At 40.9% G+C, this 27,387-nt stretch overlaps 1 protein-coding gene across 6 annotated transcripts in view; it reads left to right on the top strand.

Moving 5' to 3' along the window:
* The first annotated feature begins 9,054 nt into the window (after positions 1–9,054).
* The window catches only part of znf423 (zinc finger protein 423), a 185,141-nt gene continuing 166,808 nt past the window's right edge, over positions 9,055–27,387 (top strand). For 3 of the 6 annotated variants that reach the window (XM_020604343.1, XM_020604339.1, XM_020604337.1), the window contains exon 1: positions 9,057–10,494. In XM_020604343.1, coding sequence (XP_020459999.1) covers positions 10,455–10,494 — 40 coding nt within the window. In that variant the 5' untranslated portion in view covers positions 9,057–10,454. Of the gene's footprint in view, positions 10,495–27,387 lie in introns of all 6 variants that reach the window. The other 3 variants (XM_020604340.1, XM_020604342.1, XM_020604341.1) reach the window with 3 other exon arrangements.

Here is a 27,387-nt window from a genome sequence, read left to right as displayed (position 1 = left end):
GCAAAAAGACTGAAACTAAGGTGAAACAAAAACAGGAAGTAACGTCAAAATCAAAGCCGGACAGGAAGCAGCGGAACTGAATCATGACAAAATGTCAAATGTGCTTTAAAGCACAGGCTTCCACTTTCTGAGAACCTCAAAAGCAATCACACATTTGCAACTTTTCAAAACCCGTAATAGAGTATCATTCTTCAGGAAACAAGACTGTAAAAGGTAAGAAGTAAAAATAAGTATGACATGAAAGTGTACTCACCATCTACTTATGTCAAATGTGAAGGAAAACAATCCCAGTGAGCCACTAAATATACCGCCTATGGGCAGATACATTCTAATTGCACATGTGAACAAAATGAAAATTAAACTCACTTTCATTAATTTACCTTGAGACTTGATCTGCCCAGCCTGACAAAGGCAATGGCATACCACAAATAAATTATTTCCTAAATTGCCAGCATCCTTCATCCATATGACATTCATCATCATCATCATCACAGTCATTATCACAAGCATCGTCGTTATCATAATGATACCAAAAATAACTGCCAAGATTAAACTAGAGATTATCCTCAAAGTGAAATCAACGTGTTCCTTGTAATCACCACAAGCATCATCATCATCATCATCATCAACATCATCATTTTCAGACAACTGGGATCCTGTCATAGTGAGACCCTAACATCTCTCTAACACAGATACTGTATGTTTTCATTTCTTATGGGGACATTAAATTGACTTACCTTAAACTAACATTGCCTTAACCAAGATTTAACCCTCCAAAAGCCCTGCCAAGGTTTGCCAGAAAGTGAAGACTGGCCAAAATGTCCTTATTCTCACGGTATAAAACTCAAATTGCTCCTCACTGTGTATATAGTGTTAAGAATATACAACACATTTGCAAAGACCTTATGGCTGTCAAGTGAGACCAAGTATAGAATAACAAATTGACAAATGCTCAACACAAATATGAAGAATAATGTTGATCTTCTTCTTCTGTCTCTATGCTGAATATTTATTAATAAGTAACCGCAGGCTAAGTGTTCTTCCTAGTTTTCACCTTTGGATCAGATAATGAATGCAGCCCACACATACACAGACACACAGATACACACACCTACACACACACACACACACACACAGATCTGTAGGTGTGCTGCATGCATCCACAAATTCATTAAATTGAAATTTGCATTTGTTACAAATAATATAGAAGATCAATATAACTTGAAAAATACATATGCATCTAAATTACTGCTGCAAATGCATGAAAAATAGCAATTAGAACATACCTAAATGTTTAAATGCACATGCACACATTCACTTATACCTTTGGCATTCTGCAACCACCCCACAAAAGTGGAGACAAACCAATATGTCTTTGCAGTATTTAAATCAGTTATGAGTCTAATTATTCCATGTAAAAATAGACAATATCTAGGGCAAAAGCAATGAGATGGAACATTGTTGTCTGCAGAGGGGAGACCTAGTGAAGCTGGCAAGAGTTCAACACAGCAGAAGACAGGGAGAGTGAGATGGGGAAACAGGGAGCGAAGACAGGGAGAGAGTGTGCTTTAGGCTACATAAATATAACATTAACTCTATACGCTAGTGGCAGGCAAGCAAGCAGCACAATGGACCTATGATCAGGAGTGCTTTGTGAGGGTGTGGAGAATACATTGTGCTACCTCAGGAATATCAGGTTTTGATACCTGGGAGATGGAGAGAGTGGTCCAAGGGAGAATTTATGTGTTTGTGTGTGAGTGTGAACAATAGACAAAGGGAAAATGAATGCAGCAAGCAGATATTCTGCAGGTTCACACTGACATGCAGACCCTGCAGTCAGCTCTCAGCACCGTGTCCCTGGCTCTGCACTGAGCAGACTCTCCTTCTAATGAGGGTAATGTTTGCATCGTGTGGTCATTGGTCACATTTCACTGTCCTGTCACTGCCGTGTGTTTAATGGGTGTACGTGACTCTGTATTTCAAGACTTTGACATGGGACACCACTGTTCATTTCCCATTTTCCCATTTCCCATTTCACTGCCAGTTTTATTAATCATGACTGTTTCATAGCCTTAAATGTGTGTTTATTGTTGTAACCATGACAATGAAGGTCTCTAACCATAAATGAGTACTTATTATAACCAAAACATCATCTTCTCCTAAACCTGGTTACATTGGGTTTGTGCCTAAACTTAACCAAAGTTGGACCCTTGCAATAACCTCAACTGTGTTCAGTATTGTAACCATGGCAACAAAGGTCCCTGCCAGCCCCAGGGTAGTATTTCAGGAGACTTATCTGAAGACAGGGCCAAATGACCTAAATGGTCATTTAAATTGAAGGATTTAGGCATTTTATTCCAATGCAAATGACAAAAGTCTGCCTTTATTTTACAATATAGCTATAAGAAAAATGAATGGCTATAAGACGATTGGGTTCCCATGTTTACCAACAGCATGGGAAGAGTAATGAAAACATTTTACTGCAAGACCTGAAAATATAGGATGAATTACTGACCTTAGACTGGCATTGATTACAAAGAGATGATACATTAGTGATGATAATAGAATTATTGCCTCATGACTATATGTCAAGTTCACAGGAATGGGATGGACATGTGGACATAGTGACCTTGACCTTTGACCACCAAAATCAAATCAATGTATCCTTTTGGACATTTGTGCCAATTTTGAAGAAGTTATCTTAAGCAGTTCTTAAGATATGGCATTCACAAGAATGAGACATACAGTATGTATGAACAAACAAACATCCCAAAAACATAATGGCTCTGGCCACAGCTGTTGCTGGCACAGAGGCATAGCTTTTCTCTGGAATAATAGACCAACAGGCAACATTTTAGACTGTATAAGAATGTGCCTCACATTTACTGAAGACTCACTTGCTAGACTTCATCTGTTAATTTTACAGTACAATGGTGGATCAACTATAAGCTGATTTTTCAGGAAATATCTACATTTCCTAATGTAGTTCCAACTTTGTAAATATATGTAAAAATACATTTGATCATTAAATGAATGTGCAGTTTTTTTTAATTATGAAGACACAGACTTCATCACTATTACAGAAAACAACTACAATGTTGCAGTTGACTCTTGTTTTACAAGCCCTCTTTTAAAACCCTATATAACCTATGTTAGGTTTTTAAAGGGGTTTCCCTGTCCTCCTCAATTTGAAAAGCCCAGTTTTAATTCCATTGTTTTTCTTACCACTGCTAATGCTACTGACGGGGCTGCAGATAGTGTGTGTAACCTCTGTTGACACATTGTGCTACCAGCTGCTGCAGATTAAAAGCCAGGCTATACTTGAAATGAGCAGGTTTTGTTTTGTATGATGTGTTATTTGGCCATGTCAGAAGGCAACTCAATGGCAGAATGTAAACGCTGGTGGCAATTTTTTAGCAGTCACAAAAAAGTATAGTTTTAACTGCAGTCTTTAGTCTTTCCCTGTTTTCTTTTTATCTTCTTTGCTTTTCAGTCTAATTTGAAACACACGTCATAAGATTTGTCCTTACAAATGCTTCAAAATGATTTGCTTTTACCATTTAATTGGTCTGATATGTTTTCCTTAGCATGAGCTCTAAATGCTTCTAAAGCATGCTTCCAGTTGGAATATGGCATGGTGATTAATTTTACGTTGCCAGCGTGAAAGTCCTTAGCCAGACCTTTCACTCCAAAGATCATACAGTGTTTGCAGAAGCCTCCAACAGCCCACGAAGCACAGCTAAATGTAATTGTTCCACTACTGCTGTTGAAAAAGCATCTCAATTCATTGACAGGGAAATAATGTCCTGTTGCTGGTGTCCAGTCAAGATAATAACAGTGCATAGTCTATAATCGGTCCTTGGGCCCAGTTCACCTGTAGCATTAACATTCATTTGTACTAAAATACAAATAGTGTCTACATTAGCAGCCTGCGCTAACACACAATCCTGCTCAGTTAAACCATCTGTTAACTACTTTCTTGACTGTTTTCTTAGTTAATATTTATATAAAGTGTCACTGCTGTTGCTGTTATACAATTGTTTTTTGCCTCTTCAAAGGGCCAAACCCAAAATCCATCTCCCTGGCTCTGCCTTTGCTGCAAGAACCATAAAAGCTAAGCAGAATGTTCAGCCTGTGCACGCTGTCATGGTCAAACCCAGATACATTCTTTGTTTGGCCCAAACCCACCACTTTTCTTGTGTAATCATCTCAAAAAACATTTTTAATTGGCCCATACTACCATCCTAACAGAGCTGAACATATCATTAATGAGAGTTGTGCTCCTCCAGTTTGACTGTAGACCACACTTTAGCTTAAAGATTCTCATGACTTATGACTACTTGGGAAGAAAACAAAGACATGAAATTGTTTCATGTTCATTCTATACAAACTGAACAATAAAAACAGAAACAATATATACAAATGCAAAACAATAATTAAACATAACATTGCCCAAATTACCATGAGTTATCTTTCATAGCAGATGGCCTGAATAATTCATTAAATCAAAGCTGTCAGTTCCACGCATGAGAAATGCAGTAATTATTACTGATACCCAGGGGCACCGCTAGCAGTTTTGGGCCCTATGAAAAAAATTGAAGTGGGCCCTCTACGTCACCCATCTGTGGGCCCCCAAAGTTCGTGGGCCCTTAGAATCGTCCTAACTTCCCCCCCCTAACGGCGCCCATGCTGATACCCTTTTGTGTAATGAAAAAGGTCAGTGGAGAATGTTTACATTTTTGCAGTATACTCTAGACTTTTCATACATTTTACAGTATTGTGATCCATAAGCTTGCATCAATAAAGAGTTGGATGTCTTTATATTATATACGTTATCAGAATCTTTAATGCAAGGTTACCCAACAGACAAGTGACACAAAGCAGCAAAAATATAAAATGTCGCTGGGCTTTTTGGAAATGTTTCTTCAAACCCAGTTTACTTTGATTACAGAAGTAGTGACACCTTAAGGGGAGGTGACAGTGGTGCAGTGGTAGAGCAGTCGTCTCCCAACCGGAAGGTTGAAGGTTTGAATCTTGATGCCCCCCACCGTTGCCCGTATTGGTGGCGTGTATAAACACCAGGGCCCTCAGCTCCAAACATAATTTTGTTGTACGTCTTACAATAAATAAAGCTTTTTCTTCTTAATGCCTCGAAGAAAATGTGTTTCACTCATGACTCAGGTCTAATGTATTCCACATGAAAAGAGATACACCAAAATAAGTATCAAACACTCATCCTCTATTTAAAGAAACCTGTAAACACTTTTGCAGTTTTTCTCATCACGTAGATCAGCAGTTGCAGTCAGCTTGGATTCACTGTGGTTAACATGGATTCCCATGATGATGGTCACACCACAGCTACATTTGTGAAATCAATTCATGACAATACACACACTTCTGGTACCTTATGTTCTTCTGTGTCACAATCACAGTGCTGTCACGTTCCCCATCTATCTGATGTGTGCTGTCAAGGTATGAAATATTTAAGCCAAATCCCTGTTATTGTGGCTGTACTTTTACATCTGTCCTGGTTTATGTCCTGTCTGTATCAATTCCCACTGCATGTCTGTTGGCTGACTTATTTAGCGGCTGCTACTTAATGTGCTCTTGTTGTGTGTATATAAAAAAGCCAAATCCACACAAAGATGACAGAGGGTGTAATGGGTAGCAATGTGTTTCAACAATACGACTCTTAGAAGCTATTCAGACGGGGGCCTGTCCTTGACCCTTAAGGAGCTTGTAATGTGGGCTTTTTTCCCAGTCTTTGTATTTACTGGTAGAAGTGGAGGGGGGACCAACTACCGAGGGAGGGCTTTTGCCCCTCCATGACAGAAGCAGACGCACTGGGGGAGCTACATACATGTACGTATGTACTTACATACACACACACAGGCAGAAATGCACACATGGGTCTCTTGGCACACACTCATTTTGTAGGGAGCAAGCTTAGAGGGTGAGACAGAGGGAAACAGAAAGGGAGGGGGAATAAGGGGAGAGCAGAGAGACAAGACCCCCCCAACCTTGAAAGAACCCTGTGGGGGGTCAATCTTAAAGGCTGCTCTGTCTCTCCATGGGAGGGTGGTGTGGGGTGGGGGGAAGAGAGGCTCAATCTGCAGAGGGCAGTGGTCCTGCTGGTCAGCACAGGGAGATCCACGTTTCCCAGTTATCCATGACAACCAGAGAGAGCGAGAGGAGAGAGGGAGTCAGAGAGACAGCACTGAGTGAGTGGGTGAGTGAGTGAGAGAGACAGGGTGGGGTGGGGGGAGAACATGGAAAAGCTCAGCTGTGGTCACAGAGCGCTCAGTTGGAGCAGAGAGTAAAGAACAAAGCACCCAGTGATTTTCATTTTTTTCCCTCTTTGTCTGCTTTATATTGTCCACAGACGTGTCCCTCTTTTCTTTATTGGAAATAAAGGAGCTTTGAAGAAGAAACACAAACACAGACACACACTTATGGGTACACACATGCATGTATACACACTTGTGTGGCTAATTGAATTATGTCTATACAGTAAGTCAAACGGTTTACTTTCACTGTGAAAGAAAGTGCTCTCCAATCTGAAAGCAGTTCTCAGAAGAAAATGAAAAACAACAGCTCCTCCGCATCCAAAGCCCCAATAGAAAAGAACACACACTAAGGGATTTTGTTAAGGAAATGCTTGAGCAGATTTTAAAACTTCAATGCTACATCAATGCAGCACAAAAGTCTATGTTCTTGTATGCTCATGAGTGGATAGACACAGACGTTTCATGTGGCCTTGCTCTAAAGAGCAGAAAATGTTAATTACACACAGATAGGTTTTGCTCAGCCTAAATCAATAGGCTTAAACTAATCCTGTCACAAACTGTGGTAAAGAAATTAATCCTCCACAAATGAGCAAAATGATAAATGCTGAAGAAACGAGGAGCATTTCAAGATGACAAATCATGTGAAGAAATTTAGAATCCGCACACTTCTTTTCTTTATGCTCAGTATTTATTCATTTAATCACAGAAAGCTACACTGGCACTAAAACACTGAAACTCACTTAGCTACATTTTTGCACAGATGATGATGAATGTCTGCTTATGTGTCTTACAAGTGAAAACTCAACTCAGTTTTGGTTGAAGCCTTTATGGTGAGCCAAGCTGATCAACTCACCACTCTCCACCCACACCAACCGCTTGAGGCAGAAGGGCCGCCCACCAAGAGCCAGGGTCTGTGGAGGTTCTTTTCATTAAAGGGGGTTTTCCCTCTGCACTGTCGCCAAGTGCTTGCTCAAAGGGGATTTGTTGGGTTTTCCCTATAATGCTGTAAGGTCTAGGCCTTGCTATGCACATTGCCCTGAGATGACTGTTGTTGTGAATTAGTGCTATACAAATAAAACTGAATTGAAAGGCTGAGGTCTTAATGCATTACTAAATTGTTTTCTTTGTCCATGCATAATGTTGTATATTTCTTTATTTTCTGTCTTAAAATCAGATTGAGATCTCTCATACCCTTCAATTCAGTACTGTGTAAAAGTTCCTTTTGCAGAAATTACAGCCTCAAGTCTTCTTGGGTGAGTCTATACAAACCTTACACACCTGGATTTGGGCAGTTTATCACATTCTCCCTGGTAGATCTTCTCAAGCTCTCCTAGACTGCATAGGAAGTGCCTCATGAACTGCCACAGATATTCTCTGAGGGTCAAGTCTGGTCTTTGGCTGGGCCACTCAGAGACTCTGGCACTGTCTTGGCTGTGTACTTCAGGTCATTGTCGTGCTGAAAGGTGATTTGTTGCCCCAGTCTCAGGTTGTATTCATTCTGGACCAGTACCTCTCTGTGTATTTGGCTATATTCATCCATCGCTCAGTTCTGACCAAACTCCCAAGTCTCTGCTGCAGAGAAGCACCTCCACAGCACGATGCTGCCACCACCATGGTTCACTTTCGGGATCATCCAGGTGATGAGCAGTGCCTAGTGTTCACTAGACCTAGGGCTTGGAATTTCGCTCATAGAGTTCAGTTTTTGTCTCTTCACACCAATTGTTTCCCACACACTCCCAGAGTGTTTTAAATGCTGTTTGACAAATCCATATACCTTTTACGCAAAGTGGTTTCTGACACTCTCTACCATAAAGCTCTGATTAATGGAGTGCTGCTGAAGGGATCATCCTTCCATTAAGTTCTACAGTCTCTGCAGAGGACTTATAAAGTTCTGTTAGATTGACTGTTGGGTTCTCTGTCACCTCTCAGACCCTTCTTGCCTGGTTATTAAATTTGGCTGGGTGGCCAACACTAAAATGTGTCCTGGTAGTTCCAAACTTCTTCTACCTCACAGTTTTAGAAATGGCTTTATATTCTTGCCCTGACTTATGCCTCACTGCAATTTTACTGTGGAGGTCTACTGAGGCTGTGGCTCAGGAAATAGTGTGGTTGTCCCCTAACTGGAAGGTCGGAGGTTTGATTCCCGTTCTCCCAAGTCCACATGTTGAAATGTCCTTGGGCAAGACACTGAACCTTGGATGGCCAGGTCAGCGCCTCACAGGAACAATGCCACCTTCGGTGTGAGTTGGTGTCACAGATGGCTGCCACTGGTTCTGTACCAGAGACGAATTCCTTGTGTGTGCAACATACTTGGCCAATAAAAGTGAGTATCATTAAAAAGAGTTCCTTGGACATTTGGATTCATCCTGACCACAGTGTCAGTGGTGGGATCTCATATAAACAAGTGTATGCCTTTCTAAACTATGTCATGTCAATTCAGTTTGTTACAGGTGGACTTGACACACGCCGGTGATACTAAAAGCAAACAGGATGCACCTGACCACAATTTTAAGTAACAAAGCAAAAGGTCAAATACCTTTTTACATAAGAGATTTAAGTTTTTTGATTTTTAATACATTTGCAAAAAAAGTCTAATGTTTTCACTTTGTCAGTTTAAAATGAAATCACACCAAGTGTGCAGAAAGTGAAGGGCTCTGAAGACTTTCTGAAGCCACTGTCTTGTCATTTGCTGCTGCACATAGTGACACTGGTTTCCACCCCTATTAAATACCTGTTGAGATAATCATTCAATCAGTTCTTATCAATGGTGATTTTATTTATCAAACTTACTCGCTGCACTTCAGAGCCTCCTCCATATACCACTTTAATCCAACTCCACATTTTCCCTCTGCCTCCTCCCTCTGTATTCTCACAGCCCCTGTAGTAGTTGTACCAATCGGCCACAACTGGGCGCTGTTGCCTAACTCTCCCCCTGCATGCTCTCTCTCTCTTCAACAGCCCAGCCTGCCTCTCTCCTGCCTCTCTGTCTCAGCCAACCCGGGCTGTGCCGAGCTGCTCCCTGCGGGATCAGAGCGCTCCCCCGCCGGGACCCTTCTCTCACATCCCCCTGCTGGGACGCGGCTACATTTCCAGCCAAGCACTGCCTGCCTTGGCTTTATTATGTGTGTCTGCGCCGCAGCCCCGCCAGCAGAGGCAGGCAGAGGAGGAGGGAGACTGGTAGCCAGAGTCAGGACAAAGAAAAAGCAGGGAGACAGAGGCTAGCTAAGGGTTAGACTGCTAGAAATATTAGGCTGCTTTTAATACCGGCGGTAGAGCACTGGGAAATATTAACAAAAAAGAAAGCGTGGGTAGTAAAAGCAGTATTCCCCTTGGGGTGGAGATGCAAAGGAAGAGCGCAATGTCCATGCCACCAGACACCACCACCACTGCCTAGTGTAGAATAGCGGGACAGAACACGGGAGGCTGGTCGGTGCCGCTTTCCTGGAGCGAAAAGAAAAACAAAACAGACTGAAATAGTTTCGTTAAACTGAAAAAAAAAGCCCCGTCGAAGAGGCGAGGAGCGCGAGGGAAGAAACCACGTTTCATACTGAAACCAATTTCCCAAAACAATCTCTGTAGCCTCTCACCACCTGGACCGTCACGTACCGCTCTGGCACCGCCACCTCGCACTCGGACTGTGGCACCGTCACTTTTCCTTAGTACGGCGCAGGACCTGTTCAGGTGTTTGCCGCGCGCGTGGCTGGCAGCTCGCGCCCCGGGCCGCTAGTTCTTGCAGAAGTCGGAGCGGCACGAGCGCCCGGGCTGCACGAGAGAGAGCAAAACGCGTGCGGGGAAAGACGAACAAGGAAAACGGCGAGGCAGCTGGCGTCGCGGCACATTGAAGCACTAAGAAGTGAATACCAACGAGAAGTTCTCCCTGTTTATTCTACAGGTTGCGCGAGCCCTAGCAAGCACTGAGGAAGAAAACGCAACAGAGGAGCCTCCACTCGAGGTGTGTTTGGTTTGTTGTCGCTGGACTAACGGCCGTATCCTCACACAGAGACCGAAGCTGCCGCATTGCAACAGGCGAAGAAGCAGCAGCAAAGTGGAAGAGGAGGAGGAGGAAGAAAGATAACCCGACGGTGTTCGTCTGCATGGTTCGCTGAAAACACGGACCGGAACAAAACAATTAAAGAATAAAAACTGAAACGCAGGTCGAGACCAGAGATGTCCAGACGAAAACAGGCCAAACCACGCTCCGTTAAAGGTAAGAAACTGGTTATTTTGTATCTCAGGCGCACGAACAGTTCACTTCAGGAGTGGGTAAAGACGCAAACGCGACCAAAACCATGCCCAAGATTTTATACCCAACTCTGGTGCCTTGCGTTTAGCTAATTTAATTTTATTCCTCCCCCCAAAGGGTTGCAGGCAGTCTGTGTGTAGTTTTTACAACAGGGCTAAATTAACTTTTACCTCAACAAAGTGTGTGCTCTTTTACTTTTATTGTTGGTTCACTGAGTGTTTTTAATTGGTCATGACACTGTTAAAATGATTAAAATGTAAAAAGAAGGTAATAGTGTAAAGTAATTGTCTACTAATTGTTTCAGGTGATCAGGTGGCATAGTCATCCTTTTAGGAGCTACAGTTTAATTTCGGTCTGCTGATGCACAAGGCTAAATGTTTTCAATGAGTTGTCTCAATGGCAGGACATGAAATGTATCGTTCTGATGGCAGCATGGACTGTGCTTTTGGAGCAACTTGTTGTAATTCACTTGGTTAATGGGCCCATGTTGTGATATACTGCACTTGACCCAAAGGGCTGCTGCTGCTTTGTTGTACTAAATTTGACTCTTTGACCCCAAAACAAGCCATTTAGCCTTCACATACTGTCTTTGTGTTTGTACCATCAGTTTTACAATAATGATTGTCTCAGTCTTTTTACCCCCCCAGTGACAGTGCATGGTTTTACATACATGCATTTCATCTGATATCTCAGAACAGTTTTGGATATTTGGACATTTTTCCTTTTCACGGGTGGAAGTTTTACCTTTTTACTTTAAGACAATGTTAATTGGGCACAAACACGCACAGCGCTGTGTTTTCATTCCTTGTGGGGACTTTACATTGACTCACATTAATTTCGTGTAGACTTATCCTAACCTTAACCATAACCACTACTTGCCTAACACCTAAGTCTGACCCTAACACTTAACCTAACCTCATCCTAACCCTAAACCATGTTGCCACCCTAAAATTCAGTGATTTCCTTGTGGGGACTAGCTTCTGCTCCCCACAATGATGGCCGAGTCCCCACAGTGTGAGTGTGGCAACAGGTTTGGTCCTCATGATGTAAGTAACACACACACACACGAGATATTGGGACTCACCATAGTCTTTTTATTGAAGTTAATAAAAATCCAAATATAGTTTAAATGAATTATGGAAAAAATTAACTATTATTTTGTTAAAGCAGGTCTCAGTTTCACCATCACCATAAAATACAATTTACTGCAGTGCACGGGTGAGTGGGCATCATGCACGAAGGCATGTGGTGGCCTTAGCCTCCATGTTTCCTTTATAGGACCCAGATGGGCAACGGACAGGCTGACCATGTGGTCGTGCACCCCCTCCCCCATTTCCTCCACCATGTAGACTTTCTGTAACTATCTGGGAGACAAACAGGTTTCTGACACTGATTTAAACAGGGTGGTTAGCTTGATTAGTAGTATGAGCTTCACTTCAGCTTCTGAAGTTAAGGCTGTTTAATCTGGATGGGATGAATTTTGTTAGTAGTAGGAGAGGCTACTTACATGGCACACATGAAGTACTGGCACTATCTGTTATTATGTTAACTTTGGGATATGTTTGTGCTTCTAATGTCTATGAATTGTGGGCTGTGTGGGGAAAATGACAAGGTTAAGAAGCACTGTGTTTAAGTTCACTCCACAGACATCAGGGTTGTTACTGGGAAGAGGATGCGACTGTGAGTGATGTGGTAGCCTACCAGATACAACTCTCCAGCAGGAGTCTACTGTAAAGTTGGTTCTTTACAGTTTTACATACTAAAAACTGACTGGCATTTGTAGCCAATACTTGATGCTGTACTGTATACTTTTATAAGCTGGTGTAGTAAACTGAAAGGCACTAAAAGAGATTCCCCTAAATTTGAACTAGTCTTCTGGAGAAGGGATGTATACTGCTGCTGTATATCATTGTCCTAGACTGACCTTGTTTTAGTCAGACTCATAATCGTATCAAGTCGTCAGGTTTGTAGTCCACTAGCACCATGCATTTTTACAAAGATCTTGTGCATGTGCAGGTGACTCTATCTTACTTCAAACACTTTAAAAACATACAAATATATGGGTCGGTGTTTCATAATGAAAAGATTTTACCCAGTGCAGCAGTGTGTTTCACTGAATTTGGTCATTTCTGAACAAGAAAGAAGGAATATGGCACAGATGAATAATCTAATCCAGGTTGGAGACTGACAGACATAGGATGATATGACGTTTTCTTAATATAATTTGATGCACAATATGGTGTGTATGATTCGATTCAATCACTATACACTACAGCAGGACTACTGAAGCCACACGGCTGCATTTAAGCCCAAGGACTACATCCAGTCAAATAAGCTTGATGATACTACTATATTTGATTTATGGTATTAACGAATACTTGTACTTTATTCCTCTTTTCTCGCACTGGTTTGATTATGTAACAGACTTACATCCTGTTAGGCTATCTAATTTACAAAAAATATGAAGTTACTGGTGTATGGAGACCACACCATATATATTACTAGACAAAACAATACATATTGTGTACAGATGCACCGGTTCTCCTTCTTTCTAAGAACTGTAATTGACAGCATACACAGACATTTTTGTAACTTTTCTTTTATGAAAAATATATTGTAATAAAAATAAAACACTATATTATTGATTTACATCTGCCATCTTTCCCTCTCTTTCTTTTTTTTACAAACCTCCAACTAAAAATGAACTGCAATATTTGTACTTCTCCGAATATAAACAGGTTCAACAGGTAATAGAAACAGAAAAATGTCTGTTACTACTTGGCACACAGTTCTTTTTTAAGTGTGTGGCTTGTATTTGCTGTGTTTTACCACGGGTTGGATACACTGTACAAATACATGCATTTAATGTGTAGCCAGTAATTCCCTCACTGTGGACTATGTGTTGGAGATTTGGACATAGTTTTGCCTTCTCCAAGTTGTTTCTGTGTGTGCTGTTTGTACACTGGGGGCTTCCATTGCACAAGTGAACACAAGCTAGGTACAGACACAAGCACATGAGTTGCTACGCCGTGCATATGCTAATCTTTTTGTTCTGTGCCACTGCGTGCATGACGTAACCTGTCATGCCTCTAAATCTGATTGACAGAATCGGATATGCCAGAGTGATAGGCCGGTCAGTGGTCAAGGCGGATTACGCTGAAAACCAGCCATATCTGATCTCTGCCGATGGACTGGTGCATCTCTAATATTGTGATGTTTTTGTATTGTGATATATTGAATTTCAATATATTGTCCCAGCGCTAGTTAAATATGTCACACATACACATATGGAAACATCTGTTTTATAGATACAAAGCTTAACTCAGGCAATATTTGTTGATCATAAAATGGCCCATAGACTGTGGAGATTTTTTTTTCTTTCTTTGGGTGAACTGTGTTTGTGTGGACTATTATGTATGTATGTATGTGTGTGTGTGTGTGTGTGTGTGTCGGTTTGAAGAAAAAAAGAAATACATTGCCCAGGGATGCAATGATTAGAGGACGTGGTTATAATTGATTAATTTAATTATATATATGTAGTTATAAACGCTACCGTTAAAAAGTTATCTGACCCTATAATTTTTGTCCTAAAATTGTTTGGATAGCCGTAAATTTCTAGAATCCACAAAGCTATTACATTTACAGTTGTGTGAAATGGCCACAAGCAAACAAATCTTCACATTTTTAAAGCAGTAACTGGTAAATGTCCAGTCCTGATATACTGTTTTTCTTTAAATCGACTAATCAACTATCACTAAAGTTATTTATTCATCAGCTGTTTAGAGTGGTGGTGTGTGAATATACTTGATGTTCAACCTAATTCGAATTTGCCCCATGCTGTAGTGTTTCTGATGCTCCGTGCAGTTTGTCAGTGAACAGATCAGCTGTTGTGGACCAGTGAATTTGTCCATTGCTGCTCTCTCATTTCCCTGTCTGTGTGTGTGTGTGTGTGTGTGCCTGTGCTTGCAAGGTGTTTATTCTTGCATTTGTGTTTGCATTCATCATGGACATGGAAGCCTTGTGTGATTCTGTGTGTGAGTGTGTGTGTGTCACTGAGGCAGCCTGGATAACCAGAGCTTAGCTTTAGTTAGGCAGCCAAGCGAGACAGAGCGAAGCAAAGCTGGGGCAGACGACCTGCACTCTGTGTGTGTGTGTTGTGTGTGCGTGCAGCAAAGGTAACACAGCCCTTGTAGTCTAGCTTGCATAAGCACCATGTGTTTTGTCTATGTGTACTCATGCATCTGTGTGTGTACATGCATGCTGCTATCTACCCTCCACATGTTACCCCTGGCATTGGGGGAAGGTGGAGAAAGGGATGGAGGAGAGAGAAGGGCTGAAGGGGGGGGCAGGATGAGGGGAGCATCGCCAGGGGATTATCTGTGTTTTCATGTTCTTCTGTCTTTCACCTGCTCACCCAGCTCTGACTGGCTGGCTGGCTTACAGACTCACTCTCCATCCAGGCATGCCAAAACAACAAAGAAGCACGAAGTCCCAAGTCATCTATGTTCTGTCTTAGTTTTGCACTGATGCAGAGAGGGTCCAGCCTGGAAAGGGCTGTTTTTTCCTTTCTTTTCTGAAAATGAAATAGCTGATGGGTCATATGGTCATTTTTTATTGTCACTTAAGTTATGGTTTTCCTCAACAGGGGGATTGCTTACAGAGTGATACACTTGCCTGTGACTCAAACATTGATCCTTCTGATCATTTCACTTTACATTTACTGCCTTTAACATATTGTAACTTCAAATTTGAATCACTTCAAGTGTGTTACTCCCACTAACTGACAGTCATCATATCTGTGACAGTTGTGTTTTCCAGTTTAACGGTTTAGAGCATGGGCAGCACTAAAATAATGTCAACAGCTAAAAGACAGCATAAAAAAATATATTTTTTTCATGTTCTGTGAAGCTAATCAGTTCTTTTTCACTTTAGTCTTATTTCTCATTCCTAGGTAGCACCTGCACTTTTGTTCAAAGTCTATAATTGTTTTTAATTTACTAAAATTGTGATAAAAGGTTTTCTTGTCTGTATTCACACTGAAGGCTGCAAATGTAATGTTGTGCAGCTGCCAATTTCATTGTAGTTTTTATTAGCATCTAACCTAATTTAAATGCATGAAAATGAGAAGCACTGCAATTTTTTGTAGAATTGTGACAAGATGAATTTATTTAAAATTATAAAACAATTTATAGTGTAATTATTAATTGTGATGCATACCTGAATGACCAAACAGCATGGCCATGCAAAGTCATCACAGCAGCCATAACAAGTAGAAGCAATAGTCTTCATATTACTGCTCCTCTGTTTCACCACTGCAGCTAAGTTCTTTTGATGGATTTACTTGACCAGTCTAGCCTTTACAGTGATTAGGCCTTGTTAACAGTGGAGGGACTTGACTAATTGCTGTTTGTTAATTGAACATGGACTAATGGTGCGATGATGGGCCATGAAACTAGCTGATGGGGTGAGAGAAGGACGGGTGAGCAGGAGGAGGAAATGAGCGAGCACGACTTTTCTCTTATCAGAGTCATATTTCAGTGGATTAATCCGTTTTTAATGTGTGCCTTTAGTGAGACGAGGCAGCGCGAATCTACTTCTGTCTGCTTCGGCAGCCTCACTATCCTATCTTCCTCCTCTCTCGCAGCTCTTAGCCCCTTGAGTCTCTCATACATTATGTAGTGATGATTATTACTTAATTACACATTAATAAATCCGCTTCATTTGCAGGACATTAAAATGGGAGTTGAGCACATATGACAGGGAGATGGGGGAGAGCAGGGATGACTGGAGGGGGAAGAAAAGAGGGAGCGCTTACCTTTTTAGTGTTTATTTGGTTTGTTTAGATTGTTGTTTATAGTCAGTGGAGCCAAATGAGCCCTTTGACCAAGATGTAGAGAGGGGGGAGGTTTGGTTCGCTGGCGGCGTGTGTTGAGCTGGGCTCGTCTGGGCTAATGGCATCATTTCCACTTGATCTCCTCCTTTCTCCATCCCCTACTTTGTGTGTGTGTCACTTTCTCTCTCTCGTTTTTTTGCTCCTTCACAGTTTCTGTGGTTTCACCATCACTTTGTGGAACTACATGGACTGATTATTGACAACTCTCAGTTATTAAATGGCACCACATTCTTGATCAGATATTTAATGGCCTATATGGTAAGATGTGTCCTGATTTAAACAATTATTTAGTTCGCAGTTGGCAGCGTTTCCTATTTTTTATGAATTTCATTTTATTTATTTTTGTTTAACGTCTTGTGCTGATGCTTTCAGGAAGTTTGGCTTATTTTCTAAATGAACAACACTGTGAATGATGAGAAACAAGAAGAATTGTGTTTAATCTATTATACAAAGATAGCATCATAAAATGTGTTGTTTTGGCATCATTATGTAGGTGTTGTATAAGAAAATGAAAAACATCAAATTATGCCCCATCTGTTTTCTTTGTGTGAGGTGTGTTGTTGTGTCCAATCTGTTGGCACTGTTTCTGGGAAAATAAGTTACTCTAAACCAGGGTTTAATTATTTATTGCATTATAGCTCTTTCTTTATTATCAATTAATTGTTTGGTCTATAATACTTTACAGAAATGAAAATGCCCATCACAGCTTTCCAGAGCTCAAGGGGGCATCTGCTGACCAACAGTTTAAAACACAAACATACTAATTTTGCTACTAATAGTGACGAGACAACCCAGTGCAGCAAATTCCATTTTGGAGAATCTGGAACCAGAAAATGACACGGGGAAAAAAAAAAACTAAAAAAAAAAAAGAGTAATTACTCATAATCGTCACTGATTCTGTTGACTGATGATTTGAATAATGGGCTAATCATTTCAGCTGCACTCTTTACCATCTTAGTTTGTAACACTGGCTGTGGTTGCATGATATTTCATGTAAGTATATGATTTGAATGTAATAAGAGACTTTTGGATAGTAATTATTCATTGCCTGAAGTTAAAGTTATTGTCATTTAACTATTCAAGACTTGAAATTAACAATTAACAAGTTGCCAAACGAGGTTAAAACTTAATTGTGGCAGGAAATGTTATCACATTACAAGCCAATTTGGTGGTTGCTGATTCTAATTATGGTGCTCCTAAAAGAGTGGAATAAATTTGACCAGTGCTAAGCGCAGGTAATGTGTGTAAAGACAATGACAGCATGTCTGGGCATGCTTATCTTGGTTCCTATAAGCTGTGCAACCAAGTATACCAATATCTGACTGCAACATGATACGAGAGCTTGTGTGGTTTGTACAGTTCATTATGTTTCATTTCTCTTCCCCTGTCTTACTCGCCTGTCTGCAGTATTTTTCTTTCTGCCTTTCTCCTTTTGGCTTTACCATTAGATAATTTTAACATCAGAGCACAGACTTTGATAGGGTGACTAGCTTTTATAAAACTCAGAAACCTTCCACATGTGGCTTGGATGTTTTTTTAGGTAGATCTGAGTATGTAAGTTGGCAGCATATCTCCTTTTTTGTTTGTGCAGCTATAAATAGTATTTGCAATAGTACAGTCAGTGTGTATACTGCTGCTACATAAACTCCTGCATAAAAGCTTTGCATTAAGGCTTGCTGAACCATTAAATGGTTTTCTGAGAGCTTTGTTAGAAATTCCATTGACGACTCAGTGGGAGGTGGATTTGAGTTTTTGGTAGTTGCTCTTTTTTAATGGGACACAACAAGCTAATGTAATTGGTGATTGGTGGAGCCCAGCAGCACCATGCATTCAATCTAATGAGACTCATGTTGATCTGCACTCAATTAGAATCGAATTACTGCACTATTGAAGGCTTAGAAAGTAGATCAGGACTAAACAGGAAATGCCATTTTCATGGAGGACATTTTGAAATATCAGAGTGGCCAAACCACAGGTGTAAACAGAAATAGTGATGGCAGAATTTCGCTTAGCCTCTTTGATTTGATGTTGATGCAGCATGTTTGCTCACCGCCACACTGTCATGGAATACTTGAGTTGAAATGATAAATCCAGATAAAGAAGTTTAGCAGTCAAAATTTTGTTTTGTTTGACATAACTGATGGAAGATGGTCATGTCATCTCAGGAGGGCTTGGTTAGGTTTTAATTATATGGAGTGTGTGTGTCTGTGTGTGAACTCATTTGTGTGTCCAGAAGGGTCCCTCGGTGAGTTGCGTGTGTGCCAGCGACAACTCCTTATCAGCAGCATTCCTGGTGTGGTTGTGCATGTACATGTGTGTGAGAACAGGGTGTCATGGGCCATGACTGTGCCATTGAAGTGGCTTAGCTAGCCTCCAATATTGGCTGCAAACTCACTGGTCCCTAACACACGCACACACACCTCTGGAGACACATACGCGCGCACACAAACACGCATGCACAGTGTAGCTGAGTTTTGTACATACTCATGCCTTCAGCTCTTAAGAGAAAGATGATGCTGCTGTGACTGTGCATGTGCATACACATAGACGTACACACACACACTGCCTCAGTTCAGAGCTAGCTTAGCAAGTCTATATCCCTCACCACTACATAGTCTCAGAGGACATGTGCCCTTCTAAGTTTCCTACAAGGCTGTGTGTGTAAGCATGCCTTACAAGTTTTAGTAAGACATTATGCTGTTGCTTTGTTCAACGCTGACAATTTGCCTGCAGTGTATTTGTCTAGTTGGGATGTTTGATTAAAGTTGATGTCCTGTGGTGTCTTGTTGTTTTAGTTGAGGCTTATTAGGCACTAGTGTATCAAGTAAATTGATTATCCCTTTTAATCTTTCATTAGTCTTTAATGTAAAATATGAAAACATGTTTATCAAAGGAGCAGAGGGCCAGTGTAAAAAAACGTTTTTGTATTAATAAGCAACAGTCAAAAAAATTCAAAAAGATTTAGCTTCCAATGATTTTTGATAATGGAAAGTAGGCACATTTTTTATGTTTAAAGTGTAAATAGCAGTTGGTATTTTTACATAATAAATGAATGAAATATATTTGATTTATGATCATAGAGCACTTATTGTTAGGTAATCTGAACCTTATTGATTGTGTTCCTTTTTTTGGTTAAGCATTTGCATCATTGCTTTAAAATGCACTGGATGTTATTTTTGGAAAACAGCATATTTTTTAAGGACAATATTGACAACTTTGTGTGTGATTATCTTCTTTTTTGTCCCCTTCATTCCCCCAATTCAGCCACTTTCCTTGCTCTTCCTTCCCTTTCCTCAGCCTCCTACATTTCTTCCATTCATCCCTTCCTCCTCTACTTTGCCTTCTACCCCCCTCCCTCCCTCTAATAATTCCTCCCCCTCACTTCTCTTTCCCATTCTGTACATTAAACATTAGTGGTGGGGGCAATTAGTGGTGCCCCTGTGCACACCTGAACGATGCATAATAAATTTATTAGGCTACCTTCCTTCTCTCTAACACACACACACACACACACACACACACACTGCTGTTGACTGAAGGCTGACTTTGGGGAAATGGAAGATTTGTGTGTGTTAGGACTCATAAAGCGTGATGCCTCCTGGTCTGATCTTGCACAGTTTCTTGAGTTTGAACTTTAGACCAGGTCAGAAGTCACTGGTCTAGCCAGATTATTAGATGACAATAGTTGTTTATGTATTTTATCCCTTTTAATTAGCTTAACATTGAACATGACTTTGTCTTAATTTAATTCTTACAAAGCAATTTCGACCATGGTCTTTGGATTAAATTAGAACCACTTTTGCTGTATTACTGTCTTGAAAGTACTGTGGCTGCACATCTGCTTGTTGTAATATGTACCGTACAGCTTTTTAGTGTTTGCTTCAATGACAGTGAGCCACAAACTACCAAGCTCCCCCAAAAAGTTCTGTTTCTTTTCTGATTCATTCATTCATTCATTCATTTTCTGTCTGCCTTTTGTCCCCGAGACTGTACGTACACATGCAGCTAAACACGTGCACGCACACACACTGGTCCTAGACTAATGTGCATTGTCCTGTGAGCATGGAGTCTTCAACAGAACAAGCTGCTTGTGTTGTGTTCCTTTTTTATTGGACACTCTGCTGGGTCTTTGTAGTGCACCCCACTATAGACCTACCAATGGTTCTTTTTAGTGCTTGAGTCTTCAGTTGGTTTTTCTAACTCCTTTCAATTCACCTCCCAGTCAAAAGGCAAGGGTGCCCTGCTGTGAGACATACAATAGGGTGAGTGAGAGTGCAAGAGAACGACAGTGAGCGAGAGGCTCAATGGCTTGGAACAAATAGAAGATGGTGTGAAAATAAAATGAGAAATTGTTCATCTTGAGAAATGTTCTTCCTTTGAAGTTATCAAATTAATTTTGGCCTGATTTTGTAACTAAAATATTTAATGTAAATTTGGGGCAGGTTTGTGTGGCAGTGGAAGGTGAGTATCAGTCATAATGCCCCAGTTTATTATAAAGTAATGCTTCAACAGTGGAAAGAGCAGAAATGTATGAAAATGGCAACATAAATGCCAACATCCACACTGTTTCTTGTCTGAGGTGTATTCATTAAGCACTGAATATTGAGTTGTCACAGCAGTACATTAAGCACCAGACAGCAAGCTCAAATTAGCACTCTAGTCAGGATATTAAGATGCTAAAATTAGATGCACATGTTGAAAATTTAATTCTGACCAGTTCTGCTTGTGCTTTTGACATTGTGATTATCTGTGGTTAAATTCCATTGTTTACACCACACACTTTTGCCTCTGCATATTCCCATGATAGAGTAGTTCAGATGTAGGGTAGACTTGCTAACGTTTGCAGAGCAAATGTGCACTTGTGACTGCACAAGCATGCTCAGAAAAGCCATAGGGTGACTTTACTTGTAATGTTCTGAAACAACAGCAGAGGTGATGTCTTCTCTTGTATGTCTGGCACTTAATAAAAGCTGCATGCCTGTATGAAGACAGTAGACAGTGCTGCTGGAAGAGTATATCGTAGAAAGAGATTGCATGGTGAGATTGGTGTCGGGGTGTGTGTGTGCTGGTCAGTGCTGGCCAATTTTAAAAATGCAGAAGTACTGTCTGCCTAGACTCACATTTGATAGGCTGTCTGGGGACTAGCTCTCTCCCCTCCTTTTTTCTCCTCTGTTAGTAATCAGGTGCATTTTCTGACATTGAAAAAGTTCATTATGACATTTGTGAAAGCAGTTAAACAACTAATTGCTAAGACACTGGCTGTCACTAGGAGAACAATATTTGTAAATACATTTCACATTGACTTGCAGAGGCACTAGGTTTGGCTGTGTGTGTGAGTGTGTGAGAGAGAGACACTTCAGTGTAAATGCAGCCTAATCCTGATGACCCTTGGCACAGAATCAGTATCTCGTTGAGCAAACAAGAAGATACTGTTATCAGTAGAGATTCTGGATATTGATCATTTTGAGCACCTTTTCAATGACTGAGTTACTCTCATATTTCAAACCTGTGTTGATTGATTTTTTTTTTTTTATCTTAAGGGCTAAAATCTGTTGCTAAGCAATATTAGCAAAACTCTTCTCACTGGCTAGGATTGTATTTGTTGCCAGGCAACATTTACTTATTGCACATTTTGTCAGGAAGCCGTGAGGAACTATAGGGATGGTTAATTTGTTTGTAAATTGCAAAGCTCTGACCTCCAATTGCTATTGTGAAAAGATATACAAATGTGGCTAACAGCCCACATTTTAACCACAGTTTTATTATACATTGCAACAAATATTCAAAAGAAAAAATCTACAAACCCAGTTTAAAAAGTGTGTATTTTGAGTTATCTCAAAAAAGTACATTTTGTGTTTAGGATAAGATGCTTGATTATACATTTACTCAAACAAACAACCAGCCATGCTCCAAGCGCACAGGCACTGTGTATATATTTCTCTTGTTACTCCCAGAAGGAGCGTGACAAGTGAGTTAATCTGTCCGCCAGCGATAGGGCATGTTACAAAGCTGTTTATTTCCCTATTCCTCTCCGTCTCATTGTCTCTCTCTCTCCCTCTCCCTCTCTTTATTTCACCCTCTCTCTTTTTCTCTCTCCTATAAAGCCTAATCAAGTTTGTATCAAGCTAAATAATGTCTTAGCATGAAATTGGCGTCTGCAGTCAAAATGCGCTCCCCATCCTGTATGCCCAGAGGGCAATTATGTACCCCTCCCAACCCCTCCACATGCCAGCCCATATTGTTTTTGTTATTTGTGTGTGAATACTGTATGCATTCACTACAAGGTACACTGTATACTCCTTAACTAATCCTGGCTGATCTCAACCACCTTTGAGGTTGTGTTCACATTTAAACTCAGGCTACTAATGGTAAACTCAGTGCCTTTATTTTGTGTGTTCCAGTGTGTAATGGGGGGTGGATGGGGAACTTCTAGTTCAGTTATTTCTGGAGCCTTCCCCACAGTCGAGTTCCTCCAGAGGAATGTTTTCTCTCTGCACCACCGGCCCTCTCTTTTGCCACCCTGTCCTACTCTTTATCACTGCTCTCCTTCTACCTCTTGTCCTTCTCACTGGTGCTCTGTCTCATCTCTGACTTTCGTTCTTTCCTCTTTCTCAACTTTGTCTTTATTTTCTTGTTCCCATTAGTTTTTCTTTCATTGTCCTATACTTTCTTCTTCTCTTCTTTCCACATCTGTTCTCCTATTGATTTCTCTTCCCTCCACTCTCTGACAGACAGAAAACAAATGTCAGATCAGAGATGCGCTTTAATCTCAAGCTGTGTTGTCTGGCCCTGAACAGCAACGCTGCGCTTGTCTGAGTGTGTGTGTGTGTGTGTGTGTGAGCCAGATATTACTCACATTATGGGGACTGAAACCTGTTAACACACTCACACTGTGGGGACTCTGCTTTCCTCGGCACCACCATGTAAATCATTGAATTTTATATTAGGGTTAGGTGGACAGTGGCTATGGTTATGGTTAGAGTAGGTCTTGTACACTCTGGATGTTCAGAAAGGTGAATGTGTTGTGTGTTAATAAGCAGGGTGTAGTTTTAGATGCCTGTATGTGTGTTTCCTGTTTTTGTATGCAGATTATGTGTGTGTTTATGTGCAATTGGTAGATTCACCACATAAGTGGTAACGGTACAGTTCACTGGAGTTTTAAAAACTGCAGCTTTTCATATTTACACCGGTATACAGTAAGTTCTTTTATCCACTGGGTTTCAGGCCTGTCAGTTTTGGATCAGTGGAATGTTGAGCTCATGTGTTTGTTATCATATGGGTTGTTGTTGTTGGGGCTGTCTTTGGGGATGTTGGAGAGGTGGCATAGCAACTCATTTGGACAGCCCAGCATGATTTAAAACCACCATGACCTCATGTACAGCCAGAACAAAAGAGAAGGTGTGAGGGACACAGTGAATGAAGAAATGGGGATTTTTTGGGATGGAAGTATAGAGGAAAGAAGGACAGGAAGAAAACACAGTGATAGCTTATGGTCATAGTGTTGGCAAAGACAGTGAAAACAACATCAGATGATAGAGATAACAAGGAAGGAAGGAATGGAAAAAGAGAGAATGACAACTGAGGAAGAAACTGGAAGACTAGAAAAGGGAGACAGTGGAAAGAGAAAGATAGAGCGTGCGATGGAGCCTGTCCGCCAGGCTTTGTGTGGTTGTTGTTCTTTTTCTCTGCCATCCATCTAAGCCCTCTGCTACCTCTGTCCCTTTACCCAGACTGTCACAAACAAAAGCATACACACACAACACTCAGTGTCCCAAACCCCAGAATAGCCTGGTGTTTCTGGCCAGTGGCTCAGTGCTTAGGATGTGTGTCTGCATTTGTGTTTATGTGTTTTAAGGCTGTTTTGTTCAGAATGCAGGCAGGCAGAGAGAGCGGTTTTACTGCTGATAAAAGTATTTGGTTAATCAGCTTCTGTCCTCGTCCCCTGACTAGAAGTGTGTGTGTGTGTGTGTGTGTGTGTGTGTGTGTGTGTGTGTGTGTGTGTCTGTGTTTGACACAGGCCATTGAAGTTGTGGCGTCCCAGAGGGTGGGGATGGAGATTGGCATCTGCTCTTGGCCAGTAGCATCACAAAGTCATTCCTGAGGGACAAGAAGGGCAGCCAATGAGAGAGTCCCTTTGGAGTTACAGGGGAAAAGTGGGTTGGGGGTGGGGTGGAGGGGAAGTAATAAGGGGAGAGGGGATAGACAGAAAGGGAGTAGGAACTAGGGAGGAAGAAAAAAGTTGTCTAGGATGAGAAGGAGAGACAGACAAATGAAGAGAGGGAGAGAGAGAGAGAGAGAGAGTCAGATGACAATTAGCCTCTTGACATCCAGTTCCAGTTGTCAATCAGCCTGCCCCTCTGGGGAAACAACCAGTTTATCATTGGCTACACTGACCCATGTCCTGCCTCTCTGGTCCACCTGGCCAATTCTTGATTGGCCACAGTGTCTCGTTCATCAAAGATCTGCGAATCCCTGAGCCTTGGGCTGCCTTAGGATTAAATGGCCCTTATACCGTGCATGTGTTTTTTAGGATGTGTTGCCATCTTACCGAGGTTGTAACTGGTTTCATGGCACAAGAGAGAGCGAGAGGCAGAGATAGAAGGGGAGCAAGTGGGAATGTGGTATAAGAGGGGAATGCTGGGGGAAGAGAGAGAGAGCAAAACCAAATAGATAAGTAGGTAAAGGGGGGAAAATATAAGGTTGCAAATTTAGGAGGTGAAGATGGACGTAGATGGGAGACAGTGGAGAGAGGTGCACTGATTTGTAGTAGCTTGTGAATATGTGTTTCTGTGTGCACATATATAATTAATGACAACTGTGTAAATATTTGTTTATAACAACATCATGATGCAGAAGCATGACTTCATTTTTCTTTTTCTGTTACACATAGTAGTTCTCCTCTCCTCTCTGCTTGTTTCCTCTTTTCTTCTTCACTGTAAAACTAAAATTGGAACTTGCCAAACCAGATGTGGCTCACTGTGGTTTGTGAGCCATTATTTGCAGATTCTAGTGTAAATCTGCTTTTTGGTAGAACAAACGCCTTCAGGGGTTTAAATCTTTCATTGCCAAGAAAGCTTAATATAAGCAGGTCGCACCCAGAGTGAGCCTGTGTTGTAAAGGATTGTGCATGGATAGAGCAAAATGTGTTTGAATACCGTGTTGACTATACATCACATTACTGCCATTTTCCAAAAATCTATTTAGTCACAGGTTTTTGAAAGTGTTGTTTGCCACTTAAACATCAGCTGAGTTAATTGTATAAGTTTGCACTGCAGTTAGAACAGTAGGCCAATTTTTTAAATTCAGGTGCTGTGTCAGAAAATATGATTAATTGTCCTCACTCTTAAACCTATGTATAAATATTTTTCATGCGATGCTAAAATTAGAGACCACAGATGGAACTCATACACTGTGCATAGATAGACAACGTTGGGCTGTAAGCCGTTACTGTAGTAATATTACTTTCCCCAGTAATGAGTAGTGTAAAAAGTTACAAATAAAATGTCAATAATAATAATATTACGGTTACTCTCTTCAAAAACAACTTATTACAATGTTACTTTTGTTGTCACCATGGCCAAGATTGATTTGAAATCTGACATTTACTATTCGTAGTGCGCCTGCACACATCACTACACATCATTTAGCAGCACCATAAGCAGTAAACTAGCAGGAAGATGGAAGTGCCTACGTTCAGTGGCTGGAATTCCTTTGATTTTATTAGGATGAAAGGTGATAAGGACATTATTGTAAAATGTAAATTGTGTGCAAATAGGGGTAAGACTCTTTCCACTGTGAGAATAACATGACCTCAAACCTCTTGAAACATTTAGTAAGACAAAAATGTGATGCTCGTGGACTTACACCCCAACAAAGATGAGCCCTCTCTGGCTGTGGAGAGTGACTGTAGCCCTTCAATGGCTAAACAACTAAAACTGGATTTTAATCGTCGACAGCAGGTAGCAGCAAATGAAGCCTATTGTTGGATATGTGGTGGATGAAATGTTGTCCATCTTCACTGCTGACTATCCGTGTTTCAGACAGTTCTGTGGGAAAATACCGGTCACAAGCACCAATGAACCCTCAGGTAAAAAAAAAAAAATAATTTGCAAGATATTACCAATCAGTGGGGTATAACACAAAAGGAAATATAGTGAGTAGTTTAACGAGTTACTTTTGACAGGGAGTAATAAGTAAATTATTAAACATTTTTGAAAAGAGTAATGAGTAATAGATTACATTTTTTGAGTAATGAGACCAACACTGTAGACAGATAGATATACAGTTTCGTGTAAGAAGTGTGCAAATGGCAGACTTCTTACACCAAACTGTGGAAATTACTTAGGCTACCAAATAAACACACAGTCCAAATGTACTCTGTATACATCCTGTGAGGCAGCATTTATGAGGGGTACTTCAAAACCTTAGCAAGAAACTGGTTTCATTTAACAGTAATTACATTTGGTGTGTTTGATAGACTAAGGTGTCTCCGGGGTTAGCATGAGCAAGGTTTAACTGATATATGTATGCCAGTGTGTACAGATGCTCCAAGGATTCCCAGTAGCATCTTATTTGCTTTTGTCACATATGCTCACACATACATATCATGCTCCGGGGTTTTGTTTGTGCAAGACTGTATGATGTTGTTGTTGAGGCAGATTGTTTGATCTTTAGGCCTGTGTTATCTCAGTAATTATTGGTTTGCCTACAGGTATGTGACTTCTGCCTGTGTGTACACTTTGTGTGTGTGTGTGTGTGTGTGTGTGTGTGTCTGTGTGTGGCCCTGTCACATAGGGCTGGCTGATATCACCTGAAAGCAATCTCTTGATCCAAATATGTCTGTGCATCTGTCCAACATTCTCCTCTTATTTGTACTTTTGGGTCAATTAATGGGGTCACAATAACAGCCTGTCTGAGGGAGTTGGTTACTTTATATTTATTATTGAGTTTATTAACTACCATCC

This window comes from Monopterus albus, unplaced genomic scaffold (genome assembly GCF_001952655.1).
Source record: "Monopterus albus unplaced genomic scaffold, M_albus_1.0 scaffold65.1, whole genome shotgun sequence".
In the NCBI taxonomy this organism is placed as follows: domain Eukaryota; kingdom Metazoa; phylum Chordata; class Actinopteri; order Synbranchiformes; family Synbranchidae; genus Monopterus; species Monopterus albus.
The sequence above is the reverse complement of the archived record's forward strand: the minus strand, read 5'-3'. Positions and strand labels throughout refer to the sequence as shown.